Raw genomic sequence first — 24,377 nt, 5'->3', positions numbered from 1 at the left:
CTGGGTTTGAACCCACCACCTCTGGCATATGGGACCAGCACCCTACTCCTTGAGCCACAGGCGCCGCCCAGAACTCCCCTCTTCTTTTCCCTCCAAAAACAGCACAGAAAATTAAAAGGCTTAAAATGTATTTTAATAAGTTGATGCTGCATTACTGCTCCATTTCTCAGAAAAACTCCAAATTTAAAGAATCAGGGACAAATCAAACATGGTACACCAATAAAAAATGCACAGCATAACTACCTAAGATAGGCAAGGCTAAGAGCTACTGTTGAGACCTTTAGCATACAGCAACCCTGTTCCCAAGATTGTACTAGGCCTATCAAGAAAAGCTGTGAACAGCAACATCATAGACACAAAAGGGCCATTCCTGGGTCATCTTTACCCAAGACAAGGATAGAGGCAAGTTAATACAAGATTTTTTTAAAGATAGACTAAAATGAAAATCTCTAAGAGAAAATGTCTTCCTTAAAGACATGAGGGGTAATAGATGGGACATAACAGAACCGTATGTTTGTCTGTGACCTCTGTGGACATTTGCCTGAATTCTCACCTGAAAGTGAATGGAGCAACAGGGCTAAGGTCATTGGGGGATGTCTGGTTTTTGTGGTGTTATGTGGCAGTATCTTTGGGGCAGGGGGTGTAAGGGTAAGAAAACAAAATGGGATGGACAAAAAACGGAATGATCAAGATTAATGGGGCTCTAATTGGATCCATTTTGCTATGGTTCCCCCAGGCCCTCAATAATCACATTTGAGTCTTCAGGAATGCACCAAATAGAACTGATTAGTTAAACAATATACCACATAGAATTCATTTGTTAGATATGGCCCCTCCCTTGCCCTCTGCTTCCAGCATACTCCCTAGAATAGTACACGCAGGGTAGACCTAACTATTGGGAGGAATCCCTAACACTTTCCCAGGGTAGAATTCTGACTAGTCCAAAAAGGGTCCTTCTTTTAAGGGTTTTAAGAAACTAGACACTGCAACTTTATTAATATCGGCGACGTTTGTTTGGAGCAAATTCAGCTCCAGGAGCTGCACGGTTGAATGCAGGAGGAGTTCCACCAATTGCCCCAATTCCTTCCATTGTAGCAGCTTGCCCAAAGCGTTCAGTTGTTGGTGGGGTCTTAAAGAGAAAAAGAGCAGAACATTATAAAAGAACATTTATTCTAAGATTCCCACCCATCTATAGTCCCTCCACTGGGGACAATAGTTTCTACTCAACTATTCAAGGCTCCTGATGCTAGAGGTAGGTGAGCAAGTCTCAAGAATTCTAGTAGACAACCCTGAAAGGAAGGTTATCTGAATTAGGGATTTACCCAGTCATCTTACCTTTAACTTTTTAATCCACATTCTTCACTACTGACTAAGCAATGTCATATACAGTACTAAATTCCTACTTTGGCTAAATTTTAACTAAGTCTTTTTTCCTGAATTAGGGATCTGGACAAGGGCAGGCCAACACTCTTTAGCAATGTTAACCTATCCAGTTGGGCAGGCCAACACTCTTTAGCAATGTTAAGCCTATCCAGTTGGGTACTATCCATTTTGACACTAGAACCAAAACAACCTCAGGGTTGTTATGAGCGACGAAGCATTTGGATTCACATCTATTTTATATGATAATGACTAGACTTCATTGACTTTCTTCCAAAAACAACCTGTTACCCAAAGTAGCACTGGTTGGTCAGACACAGGCATTTGTTTAACCCCTTAAGGTATAATTAGAGACTGAGTTTGCTCTAGATTCAAAAACAAAGACCTTTTTTTGGGAGACAGAGTCTCACTATGTTGCCCTCAGTAGAGTGCCATGGTGTCATAGCTCACAGCAACCTCAAACTCTTGGGCTTAAGCGATTCTCTTGCCTCAGCCTCCCAAGTAGCTGGGACTACAGGCGCCCGCCGCAACGCCCGGCTATTTTTTTGTTGCAGTTGTCAATGTTGTTTTAGCTAGCCCAGGCCAGGTTCAAACCCGCCAGCCTCGGTTTATATGGTCAACACCCTACCTACTGAGCTACGGGTGCCACCAAAAACAAAGATCTTGAGGTACATTTAATACTAATAGTCCTAAAGCTGATATCTGTAGCAAAAATTGAGGTAGACCTAAAGGGTGTGAAGGCAAAGCCCTTTCTCCTCCTACCACCATTCAGAATTATTGTAAGGCCCTGCAATTAATTACCAATCCCAAGGTTCCATCCGGCATCATAGTGGCAGGTCCTGGAGGAGCTGGGGTACCAGCAGGCACAGGAGCAGGGGGCATAGCGCCTCTGTTGTTTATGCCCATAGCACCTAATGTAGAGGAATGTGATTAGCCCAAGGGATGGAGATTATTAGTTTCCTTCTATGCCAAAGAAAATAATTCAGTAAGACCTCTGGGCCAAGACATGTATGTCACCCCTTAAAAACAATGCTCCTGGAAATGTTAGTTCCTTAAATTTGGACTAGGTAAGAGAAGCTTCATAGTTCACCAGAGACCAGGCCAAAAAAAAAAAAAAAAAAAAAAAGGAAAAGGAATCAGAGCCACTAACCCCATTAAGTCCTTACCTCCCATAGCCATCTGGCCCATCCGTATCTCCTGCTCTCTCTGAAAAACAAAAATACTCAAGACAATCCAAGATACCACTGAAGACCACACACTATGGGAAGTAGATAGTAATAATACATCCCAAGAGCACTGAGATTAAGCTGAGGCATACCAACAGCTCAAGTTCATGGAACCATTAGGACACAAGCCAAAGTACTATGAACAAAAAGAGAGGTGAGGCCAGGCACAGTGGCTCACACCTATAATCCTAGCACTCTGGGATATGGAGACAGGTGGACTGCCTGAGATCAGAAGTTCAAGACTAGCCTGAGCAAGACTGAAACCCCAAGATTGAAACGAAAAACTAGCTGGGCATTGTGAAGGGCATCTGTAGTTCCAGCTACTTGGGAGGCTGAGGCAGGAGGATTACTCAAACCCAGGAGTTTGAGGTTCCTGTGAGCTATGATGCCCCAGCACTCACTCTACCCTCGCCGCCCCCCCCCCCCAAAAAAAGAAAGAGAGGTAAAAGGAAAGGGAAAGATAGCTGACTCCTAGGGTTCTAACGTGAACAGCTACGTGAATGGACAGACCAAGGCTGGTATATGACTCAATGTATCTCATCCTATAGTAACTGAATCTTAACAGCATACAGTGGCCCTAACTTTTCATTCTAAGCTGCCTTTGAGGAGAGAAGAGCTCCCCTTCAGACCTTACCTCTTCTTCCCATGAACTCTTTTTTCTAAAGAGCTTCATAGCACAGAAAATTTGGTCATAACCTGGTGTCCTAGCAGACAATTCATGGTGGGTTTATCATATCACAACTGGCCTGGCACATCATGGGCACATGGGAGATATACCGCATCAGGGAAGGTTCCCTTGAATCCTTCCTGCTGTCGCCGCATCATTTCTTCCTGTTGTCGCCGCATCTCTTCCTCACGGCGCCTGCGCTCCTCCTCCTGCCTAGAGAGTGATCAAGGTATTTAAGACAGAGGCATTCTAGAACTTGAGTAGATTATCTTAGTAGGGGACTCAGCCAAGGAGAGTAGCCTACTGAAAACTATCACATCTAACAGGACACTCACTGTTAAGCGTGCCTATCCCTAAGGCAACCCCTAAAGGAAGCTTAAGAGACCACTCAGAGGTTTCTCTTGAGTGCAGCCCCAGGTAATTCCTAGAATCATAAAGAGCTAAAATGTCCCCTCTATCCATAGGGAGACTATGAGAAGCAGTCAGGAAATACTTGCCAAAACATCTACAAATGCATGAGGTGGTATTACCTGTCTAAAAGACATTACCTTTTAGAGTTGTCAGAGAAAAAGGATTCAACAAAATAAGTTACCTGAGCTCCAGTTGCTTTCGTTTTTGCACCTCTTGGTTATGCAGTTCTTCCATCCTCCGAAGTTCTTCTTGGCGCCTCATCAAATCTAGAAAAGTAACAGACTGAGAATATTCCTCACTCTCTTCATATACATAGACCTGATAATTTTCTATTAAAAAAGACCAAAGGGTATGATTCCCGAGGGGCCTTCCAAGGTATCCAGATTTCAAAACGAAAGCCAAATCTATTGTTTTCTTCTCTACAGAATCTTTATTCTCTGCTTTATCTTCAAGCCTATTTGTCTTCCAAGATTGGCCAGGTATTTAAAAAAAAAAATAAAACCAGGGCGGCGCCTGTGGCTCAGTGAGTAGGGCGCCGGCCCCATATGCTGAGGGTGGCGGGTTTAAACCCAGCCCCGGCCAAACTGCAACAAAAACGTAGCTGGGCTTGTGGCGGGAGGCTGTAGCAAGAGAATCGCCTAAGCCTGGGAGTAGGAGGTTGCTGTGAGCTGTGTGATGCCACAGCACTCTACCATGGGCAATAAAGTGAGACTCTGTCTCTAAAATAAATAAATAGAAAAATAAACATTTTTTTAAAAACTAAAAAAAAAAAAAATAAAATAAAATAAATAAATAAATAAATAAAATAGAAAACCAGAGCTTTAGGCCTTTCTACTAACTGATACAAATAAACTCCTGAAAAAATGTCATTTTATCCTTATTGTAGCTTAAAATCTATAGGCCTGGGCGGCGCCTGTGGCTCAGTGAGTAGGGCGCCGGCCCCATATGCCGAGGGTGGCGGGTTCAAACCCAGCCCCGGCCAAACTGCAACAACAACAACAAAAAAAATAGCCGGGCGTTGTGGCGGGCGCCTGTAGTCCCAGCTACTCGGGAGGCTGAGGCAAGAGAATCGCGTAAGCCCAAGAGTTAGAGGTTGCTGTGAGCCGTGTGACGCCACGGCACTCTACCAAGGGCGGTACAGTGAGACTCTGTCTCTAAAAACAAAAAAAACAAAAAAAAAAACTATAGGCCTATACTCACCCTGTCTCATTAGCATGACCTGATGCTCATGACGAGCAGCCTCCATCTCCATCTCCAGCTTCTCACGAGCCTCCTTGATGTTACGGTCCACTTGGTCCTGCTGCTGCTTCTCCATTTCAATGAGTGCCTTCCAGCGCATGGCATACTCATACTCAAAGGAGCCAGGCTGTGCAAATCTGGGTGGCTGCTCTCGCTCCCTATAAACAAGGTTCCTAAGTTACTAACTTGGCCTAAGATTGCCCCATCTAGCCCAGCACGGTGGCTCATACCTGTAATCCTAGCACTCTGGGAAGCCGAGGTAGGTGGATTGCCTTAGCTCAGGAGTTTGAGACTAGTCTGAGCTAGAGTGAGACCCCGTTTCTAAAAAATAGCCGGGTATTGTGGCAGGCACCTGTAGTCCCAGCTTCTTGGGAGGCTGAGGCAAGAGAATCACTTGAGCACAAGAGTTTGAGGTTGCTGTGAGCTATGATACCACTCTACTGAGGGCGACAAAGTAAGACTGTCTCACAAAAAAAAAAAAAAAATTACCCCAACTCAGCATTGCGCTATTTCTGAGGGCGAAGATAAGGGCTGCCAATGAACACATTTCAGCAAAGACTTGTCTCTTTTAGACAACTCTTGACAGGCTTCCTTAACAAATAAGCACTTAATAGGGACTCTATCAGGACAACATACTTGTGAAATTGCTGGTTCTTTATAACCAGCTTTTCTGGAAGTCCTTCTTCATCATCTAACTGGTCCATGGGCTCCACAGTCACAGGACGAGGAAATCTGGAAAAAAAGAAGTTAGCGCAGCATTAATTAAATCATACCCTACATCAGGCTTCCTCTCTACAGTTGCCACTGGCACAATGAACCAGGTAGGGTTTAGTACTGCACAATTAAACAGTCTCCTGAGGGAATTTTTATACCAAGCTCTTTTAATGGCATTATGGAAAATTTGGGGTTGACAGGATAGAGTCAGGCTTCAGATCTCTGAATAAAGCTCCAAAAAGATAATCACATCAGGTAGGTACGGTATTTAAGTACAGCTTAAATATCTAACATCTTTTTAACTCCAGGTAATAAGAGATACTGCATACATGAAACAACTTTTCAGAGTTCTAAAACCTCTAAGTAAAGGGATTAACACTCATTAAATTGACCCCTTACTTACGTGGTTAACAGGAAGGAACCTTCGCTGCATCTGTCCAGAGCTTTTCGAGCAGCTGGCTTCCCTGAGAATTCAACAATGCCTTTTCCTGAGGGCCTTCCTCGATCATCCACAATGACTACAGCCCTCTCCACCTGGCCAAACACAGAAAAAGCTTCTTCCAGCAGTTCATTGGACACGTACTGAGGAAGGTTTCGGACTGTAAGGGATGCACTGTGGCAGGCAAAGCGCACACGTAGCTGCTTTCCACGGAGAGGCATATTATCCAGCTCCACTTTGGCAATCTCCGCTAAGGTTCGTGTTTCCTAAGAAGCAGAGGACAATTAGAACAACTCACTTTGACAAAGTTCACCCAAGCAGCCATCAATAGTCTAAAGTAGCACAGCTCTGGGCGGCGCCTGTGGCTCAGTGAGTAGGGCGTCAGCCCAATATACTGAGGGTGGTGGGTTCAAACCTGGCCCCGGCCAAACAGCAACAAAAACATAGGTGGGCCTTGTGGCGGGTGCCTGTAGTTCCAGCTACTCAGGAGGCTGAGCCCAAAAACTGGAGGTTGCTGTGAGCCATGACGCCACAGCACTCTACCGAAGGCAACGAAGTGAGACTCTGTCTCTTAAAAAAAAATTAAAAATTAAAAAAGTAGCACAGCTCGGGCGGCGCCTGTGGCTCAGTGAGTAGGGCGCCGGCCCCATATGCCGAGGGTGGCGGGTTCAAGCCCAGCCCCGGCCAAACTGCAACAAAAAAATAGCCGGGCGTTGTGGCGGGCACCTGTAGTCCCAGCTGCTGGGGAGGCTGAGGCAAGAGAATCGCGTAAGCCCAAGAGTTAGAGGTTGCTGTGAGCCGTGTGACGCCACGGCACTCTACCGAGGGCGGTACAGTGAGACTCTGTCTCTATAAAAAAAAAAAAAAAAGTAGCACAGCTCAGTAACAAAATGTCTCCATAAAAACACTTGGCAACAAGCATACAAAAAATCATGTGGATAACAGGAAGAACTAAACTATGTGTTTCAGGAATGTTTTTTTTTTTTTTTTCTGAAAGAGAGTCTCACTTGGTCACCCTTGGTAGAGTGTTGTGGCACGTTAGCTCACAGCAACTTCAAACTCTTGGGCTCAAGTGATTATCTTGCCTCAGCCTCCCTAGTAGCTGGGACTACAGGCACCTACCACAGCACCCAGCTGTTTTTAGAGATGGGGTCTCACTCTAGCTTAGGCTGGTCTTGAACTTGTGAGCTCAGGCAATTTACCCACCTCATTATGATTATGGGCATGAGCCACCGCACCCAGCCTCAGGTAACTTTTTGGTTACCTTAATTTGTTTTTAATTTTTTGAGGCAGAGTCTCACTATGTGGCCCTCGGTAGAGTGCTGTGACATCACAGCTCACAACTTCAAACTCTTGGGCTTAAGCAATTCTCTTGCCTCAGCCTCCCAAGTAGCTGGGACTACAGGCACCCACCACATGCCCGGCTATTTTTTTTTTGTTGTTGCAGTTGTCATTGTTGTTTTAGCTGGCCCGGACCGGCTTTGAACCTGCCAGCTTTTGGTGTATGTGGCCGGTGCCCTCCCCACTGAGCTACAGGTGTCGCCAGGTTTTTCTATTTTTAGTAGAGATGGGGTCTCACTCTTGCTCTGGTTGGTATCGAACTCCTGAGCTCAGGTGATCCACCTGCCTGGCCCGATTAATTATTCTGATGGCGTTACAATAAATCAGACAGAATTCTAGAAGCTAATACCATTATATGGTCACCAATGTTGTAAGTTATTTACCAAGTAACAGGTCATCCAGAAAACAACGATCACCCAAAAATCTAACCTTACAATACAGCACAAAAAGTATTTTAATTTTTTCTAGCTCCATACCAGAAGAACTTACACTCTCTGCAAGAGGCCTGTTTAGTATCACAGACGTTGGCTTCGCGCCTATAGCTTAAGCGGCTAAGGCGCCAGCCACATACAACAGAGCTGGTGGGTTCGAATCCAGCCCAGGCCTGCCAAACAATGACAACTACAAACAAAAAATAGCTGGGTCTTGGGGGGGGGGGGGCGCCTGTAGTCCCAGCTATTGGGAGGCTGAGGCAAGAGAATCGCTTAAGCCCAGGAGTTGGGAGTTTGCTGTGAGCTGTGATGTCATGGTAGCACTCTACCCAGGGCTACAGCTTGAGGCTCTGTCTCAAAAAAAAAAAAAACAAACAAACTTAGAATCACAGACCTTGATGCCCCCCCCCATATTATTAAAGAGGAATTTGACACCCAGGTAAAATGACTCCCTTATAGCTTCGAGTTAGTAGCAGATCAGAAAGAGATCATTCCGAGGGTGGGCATGGTGGCTCACGCCTGTAATCCTAGCACTCTGGAAGGCTGAGACAGGTGGATTGCTTGAGCCCAGGAGTTGGAGACCAGCATGAGCAAGAGTGAGACTCTGTCTCTACTAAAAATAGAAAAAGTTAGGGTGGGGCCTATAGCTCAGCCGCACCACATGCACTGGTGGTGGCAGGTTCGAATCTGGCCCTGGCCTGCCAAGCAGCATTGACAACTACAACAATAACAACAACAAAAAAACAAGAGAAGGTTAACCAGGCATTGTGGTGGGCGCCTATCGTCCCAGCTACTCAAGAGGCTGAGGTAAGAGGATCACTTGAGTCTAAGTTTGAGGTTACTGTGAGCTATGATGCCATGGTACTCTATCAAGGGTGACAAACTGACACTGTCTCAAAAAACAAAAAATAAATACAAAGAATGAGATCTTGCTGTCACATTATGCTCATTTACAAAGGAAGATAATACCTACAAAATTTTTCATCAACTTTCCCTAAATCAAACTAGATTTAAAAATAAGGTCTATACTTAAATATGGCTAAAATGGTACATTTTATTGCAAATTAAATTTTTTTTGTAGAGACAGTCTCACTTTATGTCCCTCGGTAGAGTGCCGTGGCCTCACACAGCTCACAGCAACCTCCAACTCCTGGGCTTAAGCGATTCTCTTGCCTCAGCCTCCCGAGAAGCTGGGACTACAGGCGCCCGCGACAACGCCCGGCTATTTTTTTTGTTGCAGTTTGGCCGGGGCTGGGTTTGAACCCGCCACCCTCGGTATATGGGGCCGGAGCCTTACCGACTGAGCCACAGGCGCCACCCTGCAAATTAAATTTTTCTTTTTTTGGAGACAGAGTCTCACTTTGTCGCCCTAGATAGAGTTCCGTGGTGTTACAGCTCACAGCAACCTCAAACTCTTGGGCTTAAACAATTCTCTTGCCTCAGCATCCCAAGCAGCTGGTACTACAGGTCCTTGCCACAACACCCGGCTATTTTTAGAGATGAGGTCTTGCTCTGCTGGTCTCAGAGACCATGGCTGGTCTTGAACCCATGAGCTTAGGTAATCTACCCACCTCAGCCTCCCAGAGAGCTAGGAATACAGGCAGGAGCCACCGTGCCCAGCCCAAATTAAATTTTTTTTGAGACACCGTCTTGCTCTGTTGCCTGGGCTAGCGTGCCGTGGCCTCAGCCTAGTTCACAGCAACCTGAAATTCCAGGGCTGAAGGGATCCTCCTGACTCAGGTTCCTGAGTAGCTGGGGCACGAGGATCACTTCTAATTGACAACAACTAAGAGTTTTAGGTTACTATGAGTTATGACAATGCCACAGCCCAGGGCAACAGAGAACCTATCTCAAAAAGAAATGCAAATAAAACTATCTCCTATGGTTTTGAAGTCTTAATATGTTTCCAAAACTCATATATGTGTATGAACTTTGGAAACAAATAATATAAACCTTACTTATTGCTATAACTTTTTTCCTCATATATATATTTTTTGAGATAGTCTTAAGATGTTGCCCTGGACAAAAAAAAAAAAAAAAGGATGGCACCTGTAGCTCAAGGAGTAGGGCGCCGGTCCCATATGCCAGAGGTGGCGGGTTCAAACCCAGCCCTGGCCAAAAACCACAAAAAAAAAAAAAAAAAAAAAAAAGATGTTGCCCTGGGTAGAATGCCATGGCATCACAGCTCACAACGACCTCCAACTCTTCGGCTCCAGCAATCCTCTTGGCTCAGTTTTTCTATTTTTAGTAGAGATGGGGTCTCACTTTTGCTCAGGCTGGTCTTGAACTCGTGAATTCAGGCAATCCACCCACCTTGGCCTCCCAGAGTGCAAGGAGTACAGGCATGAGCCACCACACCCAGCCTTTTCACATTTTCTTTATAAAAAAAAAAAAGAAAAAGGATCAACATAGTAAAATATTTATGAGGGAAGTAAATAGAGGAAGGGTATAGAAAAAACAGAATTAACCATGAGCTGACAATTACTGAAGCTAGGCAAAACTTAGGTACAGGTTTGTTATACTATTCTGCTTACTTCTATGTTTGAAATTTCCCAATTAAAACTTAAAAAGCCTGAGGCAAGAGAATCACTTAAGTCCAAGAGTTGGAGGTTGCTGTGAGCTATGTGATGCCATGGCACTCTACCTAGGGCCATAAAGTGAAACTCTGTCTCTACAAAAAAAAAAAAAAAAAAAAAAAAAAACTTAAAAAGCTCGGCTCAGCGCCTGTAGCTCAGTGAGTAGGGCGCCAGCCATATACACCTAAGCTGGAGGGTTCGAGCCTGGCCAGGGCCTGCAAAACAATAACAACTCCAACAAAGAAATAGCTGGGCATTGTGGCAGGCACCTGTAGTCCCAGCTACTTGGGAGGGTAAGGCAAAAGTGTCGCTTAAGCCCAAGAGTTTGAGGTTGCTGTGAGCTGTGACACCATGGCACTCTACCGAGGGCAACATAGTGAGATTCTATCTCAAAAAACAAACAAACAAACAAAAACAACTCCAAAGGGCATATTTTAGTACCAATATCCTAGGAAAATAAACCTATGTTGTAAATAATAAACCTGAAAATAACCTGAGGAAAAACTAAAATCCGTGTTTTTTATTCCGTTCCACATAGGCTTTTTCCCACAGTCTACTTCTGTATATCCACCACTTCCCTCACCTTTTAGAGCACATTCCCCAAAGCCAACAGTTGCTCACCAAGCGGATAAAGCCAAATCCTTTATCCTTATGGATGAAGACTTCGCCTGCCTTCCCATATTTCTCAAATAGTTTCCTCATTTCCTCCTCAGTGATGTCAGGGGGAAGATTGCCCACAAACAGGCGGCTTCGTTGGGTGAAGGTCTTCTCTCCTGGTTTCCTAAAATTCTTCAGGTCAATAGTCAAGCCTTCGTCTAAGAGAATACAATCAAGTTACCCAAAAGACAGGGGAATGAGAATTACAGTCACATTCTCAAAGAGCTCTAACTGCTGCTAGACTGGGAAACAATTGCTGTAGAAAAGGCAAACACTATTTCTCAATGGAACCTATCCACTAACCATTTATCAGTAAATTACATCGTATAATGCAGACATTTAGGGAGACATATCAATAACTACTATGGGATGGAAGCCAAGCTGAACTAAGCCACAGAGAATGACAATACAGAAGCTATTGGCCAAAGAGAAAATTAAGCAATTCAAGAAGCCTTAGGTTACAAAGGATTGGAAAGATTCTAAAATTTAAAACATAATTGTTCCATTCCCCTAATCTTTCACCAGTCTTCATAACCTTAATAGTTCCCATCCTTTCACGCTTGCAACAATGCAATGAAAATGAGTTAGGAAAGAGTATTCTTTGAAGGAACGTCTGGAAATAGAGTTGAGAGTGGTTCTAGTTTAAGAGGCACACAAGAGGTACTCAAAGGTTACTGAACAAGAAGAACATATGCTTTACGACTGTTTACTGATTAAAAATGGGATAGTATAGACCCCAGGCTGAAAGTATAATACTTAGTACAACTTCTCTATTAAGCCTTAAAGACTTGTTCTATGTTCTCTTTAACTACTAATCATCTGATGACTATCTTTAAGAACCATGTTGAAGTGCAGTGCCTGTGGCTCAGTGGGTAGGGCGCCAGCCCCACATACCGAGGGTGGCAGGTTCGAACCTGGCCCCAGCCAAACTGCAACAACAGAAAAATAGCTGGGCATTGTGGCGGGTGCCTGTAGTCCCAGCTACTCAGGAGACTGAGCCAAGAGAATCGCTTAAGCCCAGGAGTTGGAGGTTGCTGCGAGCTGTGATGCCACAGCACTCTACCGAGGTCAATAAAGTGAGATTTTGTCTCTTAAAAAAAAAAAAAGAAAAGAACCATGTTGAAGTAAAACATGCAGGAGAATGTGCCAACACAGCAACCTGCACCCAACTCAGTCACATGTCTGTTCTTTAGCTTCAGGAAATCAGCTTTTTCCCCCCATCATAAGAGGTATCAAGAGGTGAATAGGGAAAAGAACAAAGGTGTGCTAAAAGCCTATTCATTTATAATCCCCAAAGACTAATCTAAAAATGAAGAAATCATTCCTAAGAGAGAACCTATCTCTACCCCATCTCCTAGCATTCACCCACTTTGGCTGCTGGCCTGTTGCCCATTCGCAGGTATTGGTGGTGGCAGTGGCTGCTGCTGTTGCTGCTGGTGGTGCTGCTGGTGGTGATGCTGATGATGCTTCCTTGGAGTATGATTTTGCTTCTCCAAGTTAAAAGTTTTATTGCTCTGCATATTTGCAGCCTAAAAAAAAGTAGATTGTTAAATACATTCAGAGCTAAGGATGCAGTCATCTTCCTGATGCTTTTTCCAGATCCAAATTAATTGGTTACTTTGAACAATTATGGCAAAGGAATACAATTCAAAAATCTAAAACAAGCAGACATCAGCAGTTATACGGTACATGAAACTAGATGAGAACTTATACTATGATGACTTAAGGAAGTTTTCATTAATGGTAAACTACTTTCCCATAAGAATCTATCACCTAAAACTTAACCCTATCACACAGTATTTTTTTTTTTTTGGAGACACAGTCTCAAGCTGTTGCTCTTGGTGGGGTGCCGTTGTGTCACTGCTCATAACAACCTCAAACTGTGGGCTTAAGCAATTCTTCGGTGCCCTACTCCTTTGAGCCATAGGTGCCACCCGGCTTAAGCAATTCTTTTGCCTCAGCCTCCCAAATAGTTCGGACTACAGGCACTCACCACAATACCCAGCTATTTTTTGTTGTTGTTGCAGTTGTCATTGTTTTAGCTGGCCTGGGCCAGGTTTGAACCCACCAGCCTGGGTGTATGTGGCTGGCACCCTACCTACTGAGCAACGGGCACTGCCAGTAAAGTGTTTTAAAAATACAATAATTAGGGTGGCTCCTATGGCTCAAGGAGTAGGGCGCCGGTCCCATATGCTGGAGGTGGCGGGTTCAAACCCAGCCCCGGCCAAAAACCACAAAAACAAACAAACAAAAAAAAAAACAATAATTAGTGCGGCGCCTGTGGCTCAGTGAGTAGGGTGCTAGCCCCATATACCAAGGGTGGCGGGTTCAAACCTGGTCCGGGCGAACTGCAACAAAAAAATAGCTGGACGTTGTGGCGGGCGCCTGTAGTCCCAGCTACTCGGGAGGCTGAGGCAAGAGAATCGCCTAAGTCCAGGAGATGGAGGTTGCTGTGAGCTGTGATGCCACAGCACTCTACCGAGGGCCATAAATTGACACTCTGTCTCTTAAAAAAAAAAAAAATACAATAATTAAAATAGATTCTAGTTCTCGCAAGGACATTGACTTGCTCTTCTCTGGCACCTAGCACAGTCCTAGGCCATAGTAGATACTTAAAAAAGAATAATGGGAAAAGTATGGACTGTGGAATTAGACAATCTTAGGTTTGAATCATGCTCCTAGTACTTACTAGCTCTGTACTACTTAGTAAATTACTTATGTATCTGTTTCTCCGCTGTAATAAAAGGAATGATTAAAATACCTGTCTGTTGGCTTGGCGCCTGTAGCATAGTGGTTACAGCGCCAGCCACACACACCAAAATTGGTGGGTTTGAACCCAGCCCAGGCCAGCTAACCAATAATGACAACTGGAACAAAAAATAACCGGGCATTGTGGCAGGCTGAGGCAAGAGAATAGCTTGAGCCCAAGAGCTTGAGATTGCTGTGAGCTGTGATACTACTGCACTCTACTGAGGGTAACATAGTGAGACTCTGTCTCAAAAAATAAAATAAAATAAGGGTGCCAGCCCCATATACCAAGGACAGTGGGTTCAAACCCGTACCTGGTCAAATTGCAACAAAAAAATAGGCGGGCGTTGTGGCAGGCGCCTGTAGTCCCAGCTACGTGGGAGGCTGAGGCAAGAGAATCACCTAAGCCCAGGAGTTGGAGGTTGCTTTGAGCTTTGTGACGACATGGCACTCTACCGAGGGCCCAGCATTTATACTGATTTTTTTTTTTTGAGACAGTCTCAAAGTGAGACTCTGTCTCTATAAAAAAAATAAAATAAAATAAAAATGAGTAAGTAAAATACCTGTCTCTTATGATGCTACGAAAAATAAATGTAGACCAGTCGCAATGGCTCACACCTATAATCCTAGCATCTGGGAGGCCAAGGCAGGTGGATTGCCTGAGCTCACAGGTTTGAGATCAGCCTGAGTAAGAGCAAGACCCCATCTCTAAAAATAGCCAGGCACCATGGTGGGTGCTTATAGTCTCAGGTAATTGGGACAATAAGGCAAGAGAATCACTTGAGCCCAAGAGTTTGAGGTTGCTGTGAGCTATGATGCTTTGGCACTCTACCAAGGGCAACAAAGTGATACTCTGTCTCAAAACAAACAGAAAATGTTAAATTCTGTCGTTTAAAAATCAACATATTGGGCAGCGCCTGTGGCTCAGTGGGTAGGGTGCCAGCCCCATATACTAAGGGTGGTGGGTTCAAACCTGACCCTGGCCAAACTGCAACAAAAAATAGCCAGGCATTGAGGCGGGCACCTGTAGTCGCAGCTAATTGGGAAACTGAAGCAAGAGAATCACCTCAGCCCAAGAGCTGGAGGTTACTGTGAGCTGTGATGCCACAACACTCTACCAAGGGTGACAAAGTGAGACTCTGTCTCAAAATAAATAAATAAGGGTGGCGCCTGTGGCTCAAAGGAGTAGGGCACCAGCCCCATATGCTGGAGGTGGCGGGTTCAAACCCAGCCCTGGCCAAAAACTGCAATAAATAAATAAATAAATAAAAATCAACCTACGGCTTGGCGCCCATAGCTCAGTGAGTAGGGTGCCAGCCACATACACCAAGGCTGGCAGGTTCGAGCCCAGCCCGGGCCTGCTAAACAATGACAACCATAGCCAGGCTTTATGGTGGGCGCCTATAGTCCCAGCTACTTGGAAGGCTGAGACAAGAGAATCGCTTAAGCCCAAGAGTTTGAGGTTGTTGTGAGCTGTGATACTACAGCACTCTACTGAGGGCGACAGCTTGAGATAGTCTCAAAAAAAAAAATCAATATAAATGCTGGGCACAGTGATACATGCCTGTAGTCTCAGGTACTTAAGAGGCTGAGGGGGATCACCTGAGTCCATGAGTTCAAGTCCAACCTGGGTAATATAGCAAGATCCCATCTCAACAACAAAAAATCAACAGAAGATTAAAAGGAAAACAAAATCGTAATTCCTGACACAATCCAGACTGAATTCAAAAGTTGAGTTTCTTTCTTTTCTTTTTTTGGAGACAGAGTCTTATTTTGTCACCTTGGTAGAGTGCTGTGGCATCATAGCTCACAGCAAACTCAAACTCTTCAGCTCAAGTGATTCTCTTGCCTCAGCCTCCCCAAGTAGGTAAGACTACAGGTGCCCACCACAATGCCCAGCTACTTTTAGAGAAGAGGTCTCACTTAGGCCCAGACTGATCTTGAACTCGTGAGTTCAGGCAATCCACAGGCCTTGGCCTCCCAGAGTGCTAGGATTAAAGACGAGAGACACCATGCCCAGCCAAGTTTACAGTTTTTGTTTTTTTTTTTTTTTTTAAGAGAAATTCTCAAGCAGTAGCCCTGGGTAGAATGCCATGGCATCACAGCTCACAGCAACCTTAAACTCTTGGGCTTAAGAGATCCTCTTGCTTCAGCCTCCCAAGTAACTGGGACTACAGGTGCCTGCCACAGTGCTTGGCTATTTTTGGTTACACTCCTCATTGTTTTAGCTGGCCCAGGCCATATCCACTGAGCAACGGGCGCCGCCTAAATTTACTATTTTAAAATGAAAATACTTACCCAAGGACAGTACTCTAGGAAATAAATTAAAAGGGCAAAGTCGGAGGCCAAGGCGGGTGAACTGCCTTAGCTCACAGGTTTGGGACCACCCTGAGCCAGAGTGAGACCTCATTTCCAAAAATGACCAGGTGTTGTGGTGGGTACCTGTAGTCCCAGTTACTTGGGAGGCTGAGGCAAGAGAATCTCTTGAGCCCAAGAGTTTGAGGTTGCTGTGAGGTATGACACTACAGCACTCTATCAAGGGTGACAAAGTGAGACTCTGTCTCAAAATAAGTAAGTAAAAAATAAAAATAGAGGGTGGTGCCTGTGGCTCAAAGGAGTAGGGCACTGGCCCCATATGCCAGAGGTGGCAGGTTCAAACCTAGCCTTGGCCAAAAAAAGAAAAAAATGCAAATAAATAAATAAATACATAATAAAAAGAAAGAAAGAAAGAAAGAAAGACATACTGAGGCAAAGGATCGCTTGAGCCCAAGAGATGGAGGTTACCATGAGCTACGACACCAGAGCGCTCTACCCAGGGCAACAGCTTGAGACTCAGAAAAACAATAAAAATAAGGTGGCACCTGTGCTCAGTGGTTAGGGTACCAGCCACATACACCAAGGCTGGCGGGTTTGAGCTTGGTCCGGGCCAGCTAAAACAAAGACAACTGCAATAACAACAAAAAAATAGCCAGGCTTTGTGGTGGCTATAGTCCCAGGCTGAAGCAAGAGAATCACTTAAGCCCAAGAGTTTGAGGTTGCTGTGAGTTGTGACACCACAGCACTCTACCAAGGGCAACAGCTAGAGACTCTATCTCAAAAATAAAATAATAATGAAAACAATAAAATGGAGAAAGTTATATTTCTTAGAAGAAGCAAATGTTACAAAGGCTTGATAACTATTGATTTTGGATGATTTGTACATGGGATTACTTTTTTTTTTTTTTTGTAGAGACAGAGTCTCACTGTACCGCCCTCGGGTAGAGTGCTGTGGCGTCACAGCTCACAGCAACCTCTAACTCTTGGGCTTACGCAATTCTCTTGCCTCAGCCTCCCGAGCAGCTGGGACTACAGGTGCCTGCCACAACGCCCGGCTATTTTTTCTTTTTGTTGCAGTTTGGCCGGGGCTGGGTTTGAACCTGCCACCCTCGGCATATGGGGCCGGCGCCCTACTCACTGAGCCACAGGCGCCGCCCTACATGGGATTACTTTTATGTGTACAAAAACTTTCCTAATCCTTTTTGTCATATCCCACTAAAACTAAAAACTTTAATACAATTACCAAATTTTGTATTCAAAAGTTATTTCATGGCACCAGCCACATGCACAGAGAGTGGCGGGTTCCAACCCAACCTGGGCCAGCTAAACAAATCCAACAACAAAAAAAATAGCTGGGTGTCACAGCAGGCACCTGTAGTCCCAGCTACTTGGAAGGCTGAGGCAAGAGAATCGCTTAAGCCCAAGAGTTTGAGGTTGCTGTGAGCTGTGACACCATAGCCCTCTACTGAGGGCTACATAGTGAGACTGTCTCAAAAAAAAAAAAAAAAAAAAAAAAAAAAAAGAAGTTATTTATTTATTAAATCATAGCTGTGTACATTAATTAGTATGATCATGGGGTACCATACACTTGGTTCATAGACCATTTGACACATTTTCATCACACTAGTTAACATAGCTTTCCTGACATTTTCTTAGTTATTTTGCTAAGACTTACTATGTGAATCTTAGTAAATGTGGAATGTAAAGAAGTTATTTCTTAAGACAATAGTTAATAAAAGCTATCAAGGCCAGGCACGGTGGCTCACACCTGTACTCCTAGCACTTTGAGAGGCCAAAGGCTTCAGGCCCCATCCTACGGGAACAGGAGTTTAGAGACCAACCTAGTTAAAAGCAAGACCTGGTCTCTAAAATTAATAGCCAGGCATTGTGGCAGATGCCTGTAGTCTCAGCTACTTGGCGACAAGAAAATCGCTTAACCCCAAGAGTTGGAGGTTGCTGTGAGCTGTGATGCCACAGCACTCTACCAAGGGCGACATAGTGATACCCATCTCAAGAATAAATAAAATACTTCATCCATAAATATGTTCAATATGATGGGCTTTATGGGAACACAACCAAAAATGACTTAAATATCCAAATTAGGAAAATGGCTTTTTATCAAATTATGGTACAACTATACAACGGAATGTTACACATTAAAAATTATGAAGATCACATCAACATGAAAAATGTTTAATGTTCTAAGGAGAAAAAAATTTTTTAAGACAGTTTTAGTTTGTCACCCTTGGTAGATTGCCAGGGTGTCCTAGCTCACAGTAACCTTAAATTCTTAGGCTCAAGAGATTCTCTTGCTTCAGCTTCCAAAGTAGCTGTTAACAGACACTCATCACAATGACCGGCTATTTTTAGAGATGAGGTCTTTCTCTGGCTCAGGCTGGTCTCAAACCCGTGAGCTCAGGCAATCCCTCCACCTTGGCTTCCAAAGTGCTGGGATTCCAGGTGTGAGCTACCGGGCCCAGCACCAAGGGGGAAATTTTTAAAAAATTTTAAATGTGGGGCAGCGCCTGTGGCTCAGTGAGTAGGGCGCTGGCCCCATATGCCAAGGGTGGCGGGTTCAAACCCAGCCCCGGCCAAACTGCAACAACAAAAAAAATAGCCGGGCGTTGTGGTGGGCGCCTGTAGTCCCAGCTGCTTGGGAGGCTGAGGCAAGAGAATCGTGTAAGCCCAAGAGTTAGAGGTTGCTGTGAGCTGTGTGACGCCAGGGCACTCTATCTGAGGGCGGTACAGTGAGACTATCTCTACCCAAAAAAAAAAAAAAATTATTTATTTATTTTTTTTCTTTTTTATTGTTGGGGATTCATTGAGGGTACAATAAGCCAGATTACACTGATTGCAATTGTTAGGTAAAGTCCCTCAAAAAAAAAAAAAATTAAATGCGTAGGGAGGCACCTATGGCTCAAAGGAGTAGGGCGCCAGCCCCTTTATGCTGGTGGCGGCGGGTTCAAACCCAGTCCTGGCCAAAAACTGGGAAAAAAAAAATTAAATGTGTAAATGTAGACAAGAAACTGCCCTGCTGGTAAGGTTGATAATTTTTGTATTTTATTAATTTAGTCAACAAATATTTACTGGCTGCCTACTATTTGCTAGGCACTATTCTAGGTTTTGGGGAATAATCAGGAAACAAAGCTGATCGAGTCTTACCTTCAGAGTTCACTTTCTAGTGAGACCAAATAATATACACTTAATAAGAGGTAAGTGCTATGTGAAAAAATAAATGGTAGGGGGTGATAGATAAAGTTGGACATAGGGAGTAGAAGGAGGCAGATTATGGTTTTAAATTAGAGCTTTGGGGTAAATTTCACTCAAATGTTGACTTAATGAGCCAAGACTTGGGCTCAGCTCCCATAGCTCAGTGAGTAGGGTGCCGGACAAATACACCAAGGCTAGCAGGTTCAAGCCTGGTTCGGGCCTGCTTAAACAACAATGACAACTGCAACAAAAAATAGCTGGTCATTGTGGTAGGCACCTGTAGTCCCAGCTACCTAGGAGGCTGAGGCAAGAGTATCGCCTAAGCCCAAGAGCTGGAGGTTGCTGTGAGCTATGACTCCACAGCACTCTAGTGAGGGTGGCATAATGAGACTGTCTCAAAAAAAAATAAGCCAAGACTTGAATTTTCTCACTTATAATCATTTAATCAATCATGTTTCTCATTAATGTCACAAAGGGTTGGAAATTACAATTAGGCACTTATTACAAAATACATCTTTTACACAGAAAGCTTAGACATAAAACCTAAAGTTAAATAAAAATCCATAGACCCTGGGGCAGCGCCCATAGCTCAGTGGGTAGGGTACTGGCCACATACACCAAGGTTGGCGGGTTCAAATCCAGCCCAGGCCAGCTAAACAACAATAACTGCAATGAAAAAATGGCTGGGCCAGGCGTTGTGATGGGTGCCTATAATCTGAGCTACTGAGGAGGCTGAGGCAAGAGAATGGCTTGAGCCCAAAAGTTTGAGGTTGCTGTGAGCCGTGGCATTATGGCACGCTACTGAGAGTGATATAGTGAGACTGTGTCAAAGAAAAATAAAATTCATAGACCCACCACTAAAAATGTCCTTGTAAATATTTTGGTATATCCTACTAATCATTTTTTTTTTGTAGAGATAGAGTTTCACTTTATGGCCCTCGGTAGAGTGCCATGGCATCACACAGCTCACCGCAACCTCCAACTCCTGGGCTTAAGCGATTCTCTTGCCTCAGCCTCCCGAGTAGCTGGGACTACAGGCACCCGCCACAACACCCAGCTATTTTTTGGTTGCAGTTCAGCGGGGGCCGGGTTTGAACCCACCACCCTCAGTATATGGGGCCGGCGCCTTACTGACTGACCCACAGGTGCCGTCCCCCCCCACTAATCATTAATTTATATATTTATACATATTTATATATTTGTATATATTGTGTAAGTTTATAAAAACTATTTGTAATCTGTTTTTCTATTTTCCATCATGAAGAGCTTCCATGTCATTACACTCTTTTATATTGTTGTTGTTTTTTTCTTTTTGTAGAGACAGTCTTATTTTGTCGCCCTCAGTAGAGTGCTGTGGTGTCACAGCTCAGAGCAACCTCCAGCTCCTAGGCTTAGCCGATTCTCTTGCCTCAGCCTCCTGAGTAGCTGGGACTACAGGTGCTGCCACAAGCCTGCCAAAAGGCCTGGCTATTTTTTCGCTGTAGTTTGGAGGGGGCTGGGTTCAAATCTGCCAACCTCGGTGTATTGGACTGGAGTTCTACACGCTGAGCCACAGGCGCCGCCCCACTCTTTTATATTGTTAATGGACATAGACTAAAGCTATAAACCAAGTCCCTTTTGTGATGGACAGGGATTCCTTCTAATAAGCAAGTCCACAATTAACTATTCCTCCCTTAATTTTCCATTTTCATTTATTTACCTTCCTAGACAATCATTTCAGGAACTGAAATCACAATGAACCTGTGTATATTCAGCTTTTCCTCATTTCTATAGTGTTGACATAATTGTAATTTTTTTTTTTTGAGACAGAGTTTTACTATGTAGCCCTTGCCCTCGACAGTTCACAGCAACCTCAAACTCTTAGCCTTAAGCGATTCTCTTGCCTCAGCCACCCAAGTAGCCAGGACTATAGGTGCCCACCACAACACCCAGCTATTTTTGTTGTTGTTGCTGCAGTTGTCATTGTTGTTTTAGCTGGCCGTGGGCATGAACCCAACAGCCGCGGTGTGTGGCCAGTGCCCTACCCATTGAGTTATGGGCACTGTCCCATAATTGTAATTTTTAACAGCTAAAGCCCATCTGGATGTACACTATCTACTAAACTACTCTCTACTATGATACATTTAGGTTATTTTCAGCTTTCCCCCCTTATAATGTTATAGTAAACAGCCTCTTGTTTTTACTAATTATTTCCTCAGGATAATTTTTTTTAGAGACAGAGTCTCACTTTATTGCCCTCAGAAGAGTGCTGATGCGTCACAGCTCACAGCAACCTCCAACTCCCGGGCTTAGGCGATTCTCTTGCCTCAGCCTCCCAAGTAGCTGGGAATACAGGCAGCCACCACAACGCCCAGCTATTTTTTTGTTGCAGTTTGGCCGGGGCTGGGTTTGAATCCACCATCCTTGGTATATGGGGCCGGTGCCCTACCCACTGAGCCACAGGCACCACCCAGGATAAGTTCTTAAAAATACAATCCATCTGGCCGGTACCCCAGCACAGTGGTTTTGGCGTCGTCCACATGCACTGGGGCTGGCAGGTTCAAACCCGGCCGGGGCCAGCTAAACAACGACAACTGCAACATAAAAATAGCTGGGCATTGTGGCGGGCGCCTGTAGTCCCAGCTACTTGGGAAGCTTAGGCAAGAGAATTGCTTAATCCCAGGAATTTGAGGTTGAGCTGTGACGCCACAGCACTCTACCAAGGATGACATAGTGAGACTCTATACAATCTATCTTCTTTGTGACTTGCCACAATGTGCAATGTTGTTTTCTCTAAAAGTTAATGTAAAATGCCATGAACAAGTGTAGCAGTTTCACCTCAAATGGGGTATATTAAAAAAAAAAAAGGAAACCACACTTTTAAAGAAAGATATAAAAGTATGAAATTTAAATCACAGAAAATCTAAAGTCCACCCAGAAACAGTTGGAGATGGGGCATGGTAGGTATTAGAATAAAATCTTTTCCTATTTGGGTCCCAGCTATTAAACACCTCCCTCCCCCAACCCCAAAGAGGCCCAACAGGGAATGCAGTGGTAAAAACTAAGTAATATTGTATAAAGCATCTACAAAGTACCAAGTACCTCAGAAAGTATTTATTCCTATCACCTACTTCTGATGATGACCACCAACATTAATTCGAAAATATGTGCAGAAAGCTCCTCTGAGTAATAAATGCACTGCCCCCTAACTGCTGGGCCTCTGAAAAGAGAACAAAGCATAAAGATAAGCAGCAAAAATTTCCATCTACTTATCTGTCCTAAAGACTTATATGAGTTACCACATTAGAAAGACTGTAGCTATTTGGCGTGATACAGTTGCACATGTTTAGATACAAGACTAAATACTACATGACACCTATCTGCACTCTAAATAAATGCTCCCTCCATCTTCAGCAAAAGGGTCAACTTTTTAAAGTGGAAACTGCAGAGGGAAATCTGGTATAAATTTACCAGACTGAGATGGTTGTCTGGATTGCCTGCCTGAAAGCTGTAAAATGAACCAACAAGGTACGATTCTTTTCTAAGTTTCTTAAGATCTGTTATTCAATAACAAGGAAGTTGGACAAAGGCGCAGTAACAGTCTAACCAGTGACCCCCCCAATAGAGTTGCTAAATTTAGCAAATAAAATACACAACCCACTGTTAATTTGGATTTCAGATTTTAAAAATGGTTTTGTTTTAAAGTACCATGCAACGTATACTAAAAAATAATTCGCTGTCTATGTGAAATTCTAATTCAGCTGGCTGTCCTGTATTTTATTTGGCAACCCTACCCCTTACACCTACCTCAACTTCGAGTGAAGACAGCAAAGTGCCTCCCAGGCCTCCCTAACCTCGATTTCTGTCAAAAACACAAAGAAAGGTCAGCTTACTTACAGTAAGAGTTTCTCAAAGTGGACGATAAAATACCCAATACGAAATCCATAAATTTAAGTTTCATTTTAAAAAAGTGATGCCATAAATGGGCCGGGGAGCTAGGCAGCAAGACTAGAAAAGAGGCATATAGGAGGAACCCGACTACGAAAGCGGTGGGATCCGGACCAGCGGATAACTTCCCAGCTAAGAGTTTTGACAAAGAAACATCGCTCGAGGGGTCTCACTTGCCCATTCTGGATTAATGGCCTCCCGGGGCCGAGAGGAGGAGCGCCCGACAAAGCGCCTCCTCCTCCAGCCAACCAGGACTTCAGGGCTCCGGCATAATAGACCCCACACCCTCCGGCCCAGGGCAGTTCAGAGGCCTGCAACTTATGGACAGGACTAAGATTCGGAGATAAGTAGCACAAAGAAACAGGCGTAAAAGAAACCCGGAGAGTGGTTAAAGACCGAAAGGCGAGTTGAGGGCTGGGCCCCCGCGGGTGGGCTGAGAAGGCCGTGCGGTGGCAAAGACAAGGCCTTAAGGGGCCTTGGAACCGCCATCCTCCCTCCAAACCTAGCCTCGCCCAACCTTCTTCCTTTGCAGACTGTTCCCCCAAATCCCACTCCCCTCCTAAACAAGAACCAAGCAGTCCTAAAACTCACCCTCTACCGACTGGTCTTTCCTCTGAGTAACGGCGACGCTACACGGCCTCTACCGTCCCGAGAAAAGAGCGCGCGACCGCCGGAAACGAGACGACGGAGCTCGGGGCCTCCCCAGGGATACAAAGTGGCGTTCTCCATTGGTTAACTCAACCGCCAGTCAAGCTTTATCTACAGGGGCAGAATCATTTTTCCGCCATTTCTTAGATTTTATTGGCTACCGAATGCCAAAGGATTGAGTTCGTGTGAACGACAGATGGGGACAAAGAGCGAGGTTTTGTACCAAATGCGCATGTACAGCGGCCGTGCGCGAGAGACGGAAAAGGAAGGGGGATGGGGAGAACAGAGCGGGGAACGGGGGGTCAGAAAGAGAGACATAAACGGACTAACGGAAAGGCTGAAAGACCAAGTGATGGGAAGGGGAAGGGGACGAGAAAAAGGGAGAGAGAGGAAAGTGGAAACAGAGAGGAGAGAAAGTGCGCGCGTAGGCGTGCTCTGAGAATTCCT

The 24,377-nt window shown here is 44.5% G+C and overlaps 1 protein-coding gene across 4 annotated transcripts; it reads right to left on the bottom strand.

The window, feature by feature from the left end:
* Positions 1-111: 111 nt before the first annotated feature.
* Positions 112-24,377, bottom strand: NONO (non-POU domain containing octamer binding). Of its 4 annotated transcripts, none has more exons than XM_053579168.1 (13): positions 23,874-24,377; positions 23,142-23,196; positions 22,437-22,554; positions 12,451-12,610; positions 11,046-11,239; positions 6,041-6,342; positions 5,560-5,655; positions 4,885-5,081; positions 3,866-3,950; positions 3,384-3,486; positions 2,547-2,586; positions 2,182-2,291; positions 112-1,129 (listed from the first exon to the last, which is right to left on the bottom strand). In XM_053579168.1, exons 4-13 carry the CDS (start codon positions 12,599-12,601, stop codon positions 995-997), a joined length of 1,413 nt encoding a protein of 470 aa, XP_053435143.1. In that variant the 5' UTR covers positions 12,602-12,610; positions 22,437-22,554; positions 23,142-23,196; positions 23,874-24,377; the 3' UTR covers positions 112-994. The 4 variants fall into 4 exon arrangements, with proteins under 4 accessions (XP_053435143.1, XP_053435144.1, XP_053435142.1 ...); XM_053579169.1 differs by having other exon boundaries at positions 22,466-22,554; XM_053579170.1 differs by lacking the exon at positions 22,437-22,554 and adding an exon at positions 1,229-1,289 and having other exon boundaries at positions 801-1,129.

Source organism: Nycticebus coucang, chromosome X, assembly GCF_027406575.1.
Source record: "Nycticebus coucang isolate mNycCou1 chromosome X, mNycCou1.pri, whole genome shotgun sequence".
NCBI lineage: Eukaryota > Metazoa > Chordata > Mammalia > Primates > Lorisidae > Nycticebus > Nycticebus coucang.
This window is presented reverse-complemented; position numbering and strand designations above follow the sequence as displayed.

Coding starts and splice junctions, on each gene's coding strand:
- NONO (XM_053579168.1), bottom strand. CDS start 12,601: ATGCAGAGCAATAAAACTTTTAACTTGGAGAAGCAAAATCATACTCCA. Junction 11,240..12,450: donor GCAACAGGCCAGCAGCCAAA/GTGGGTGAATGC, acceptor GTATTCTCTTAG/ACGAAGGCTTGACTATTGAC. Junction 2,587..3,383: donor AGGGAACCTTCCCTGATGCG/GTATATCTCCCA, acceptor TTTGTTTTTCAG/AGAGAGCAGGAGATACGGAT.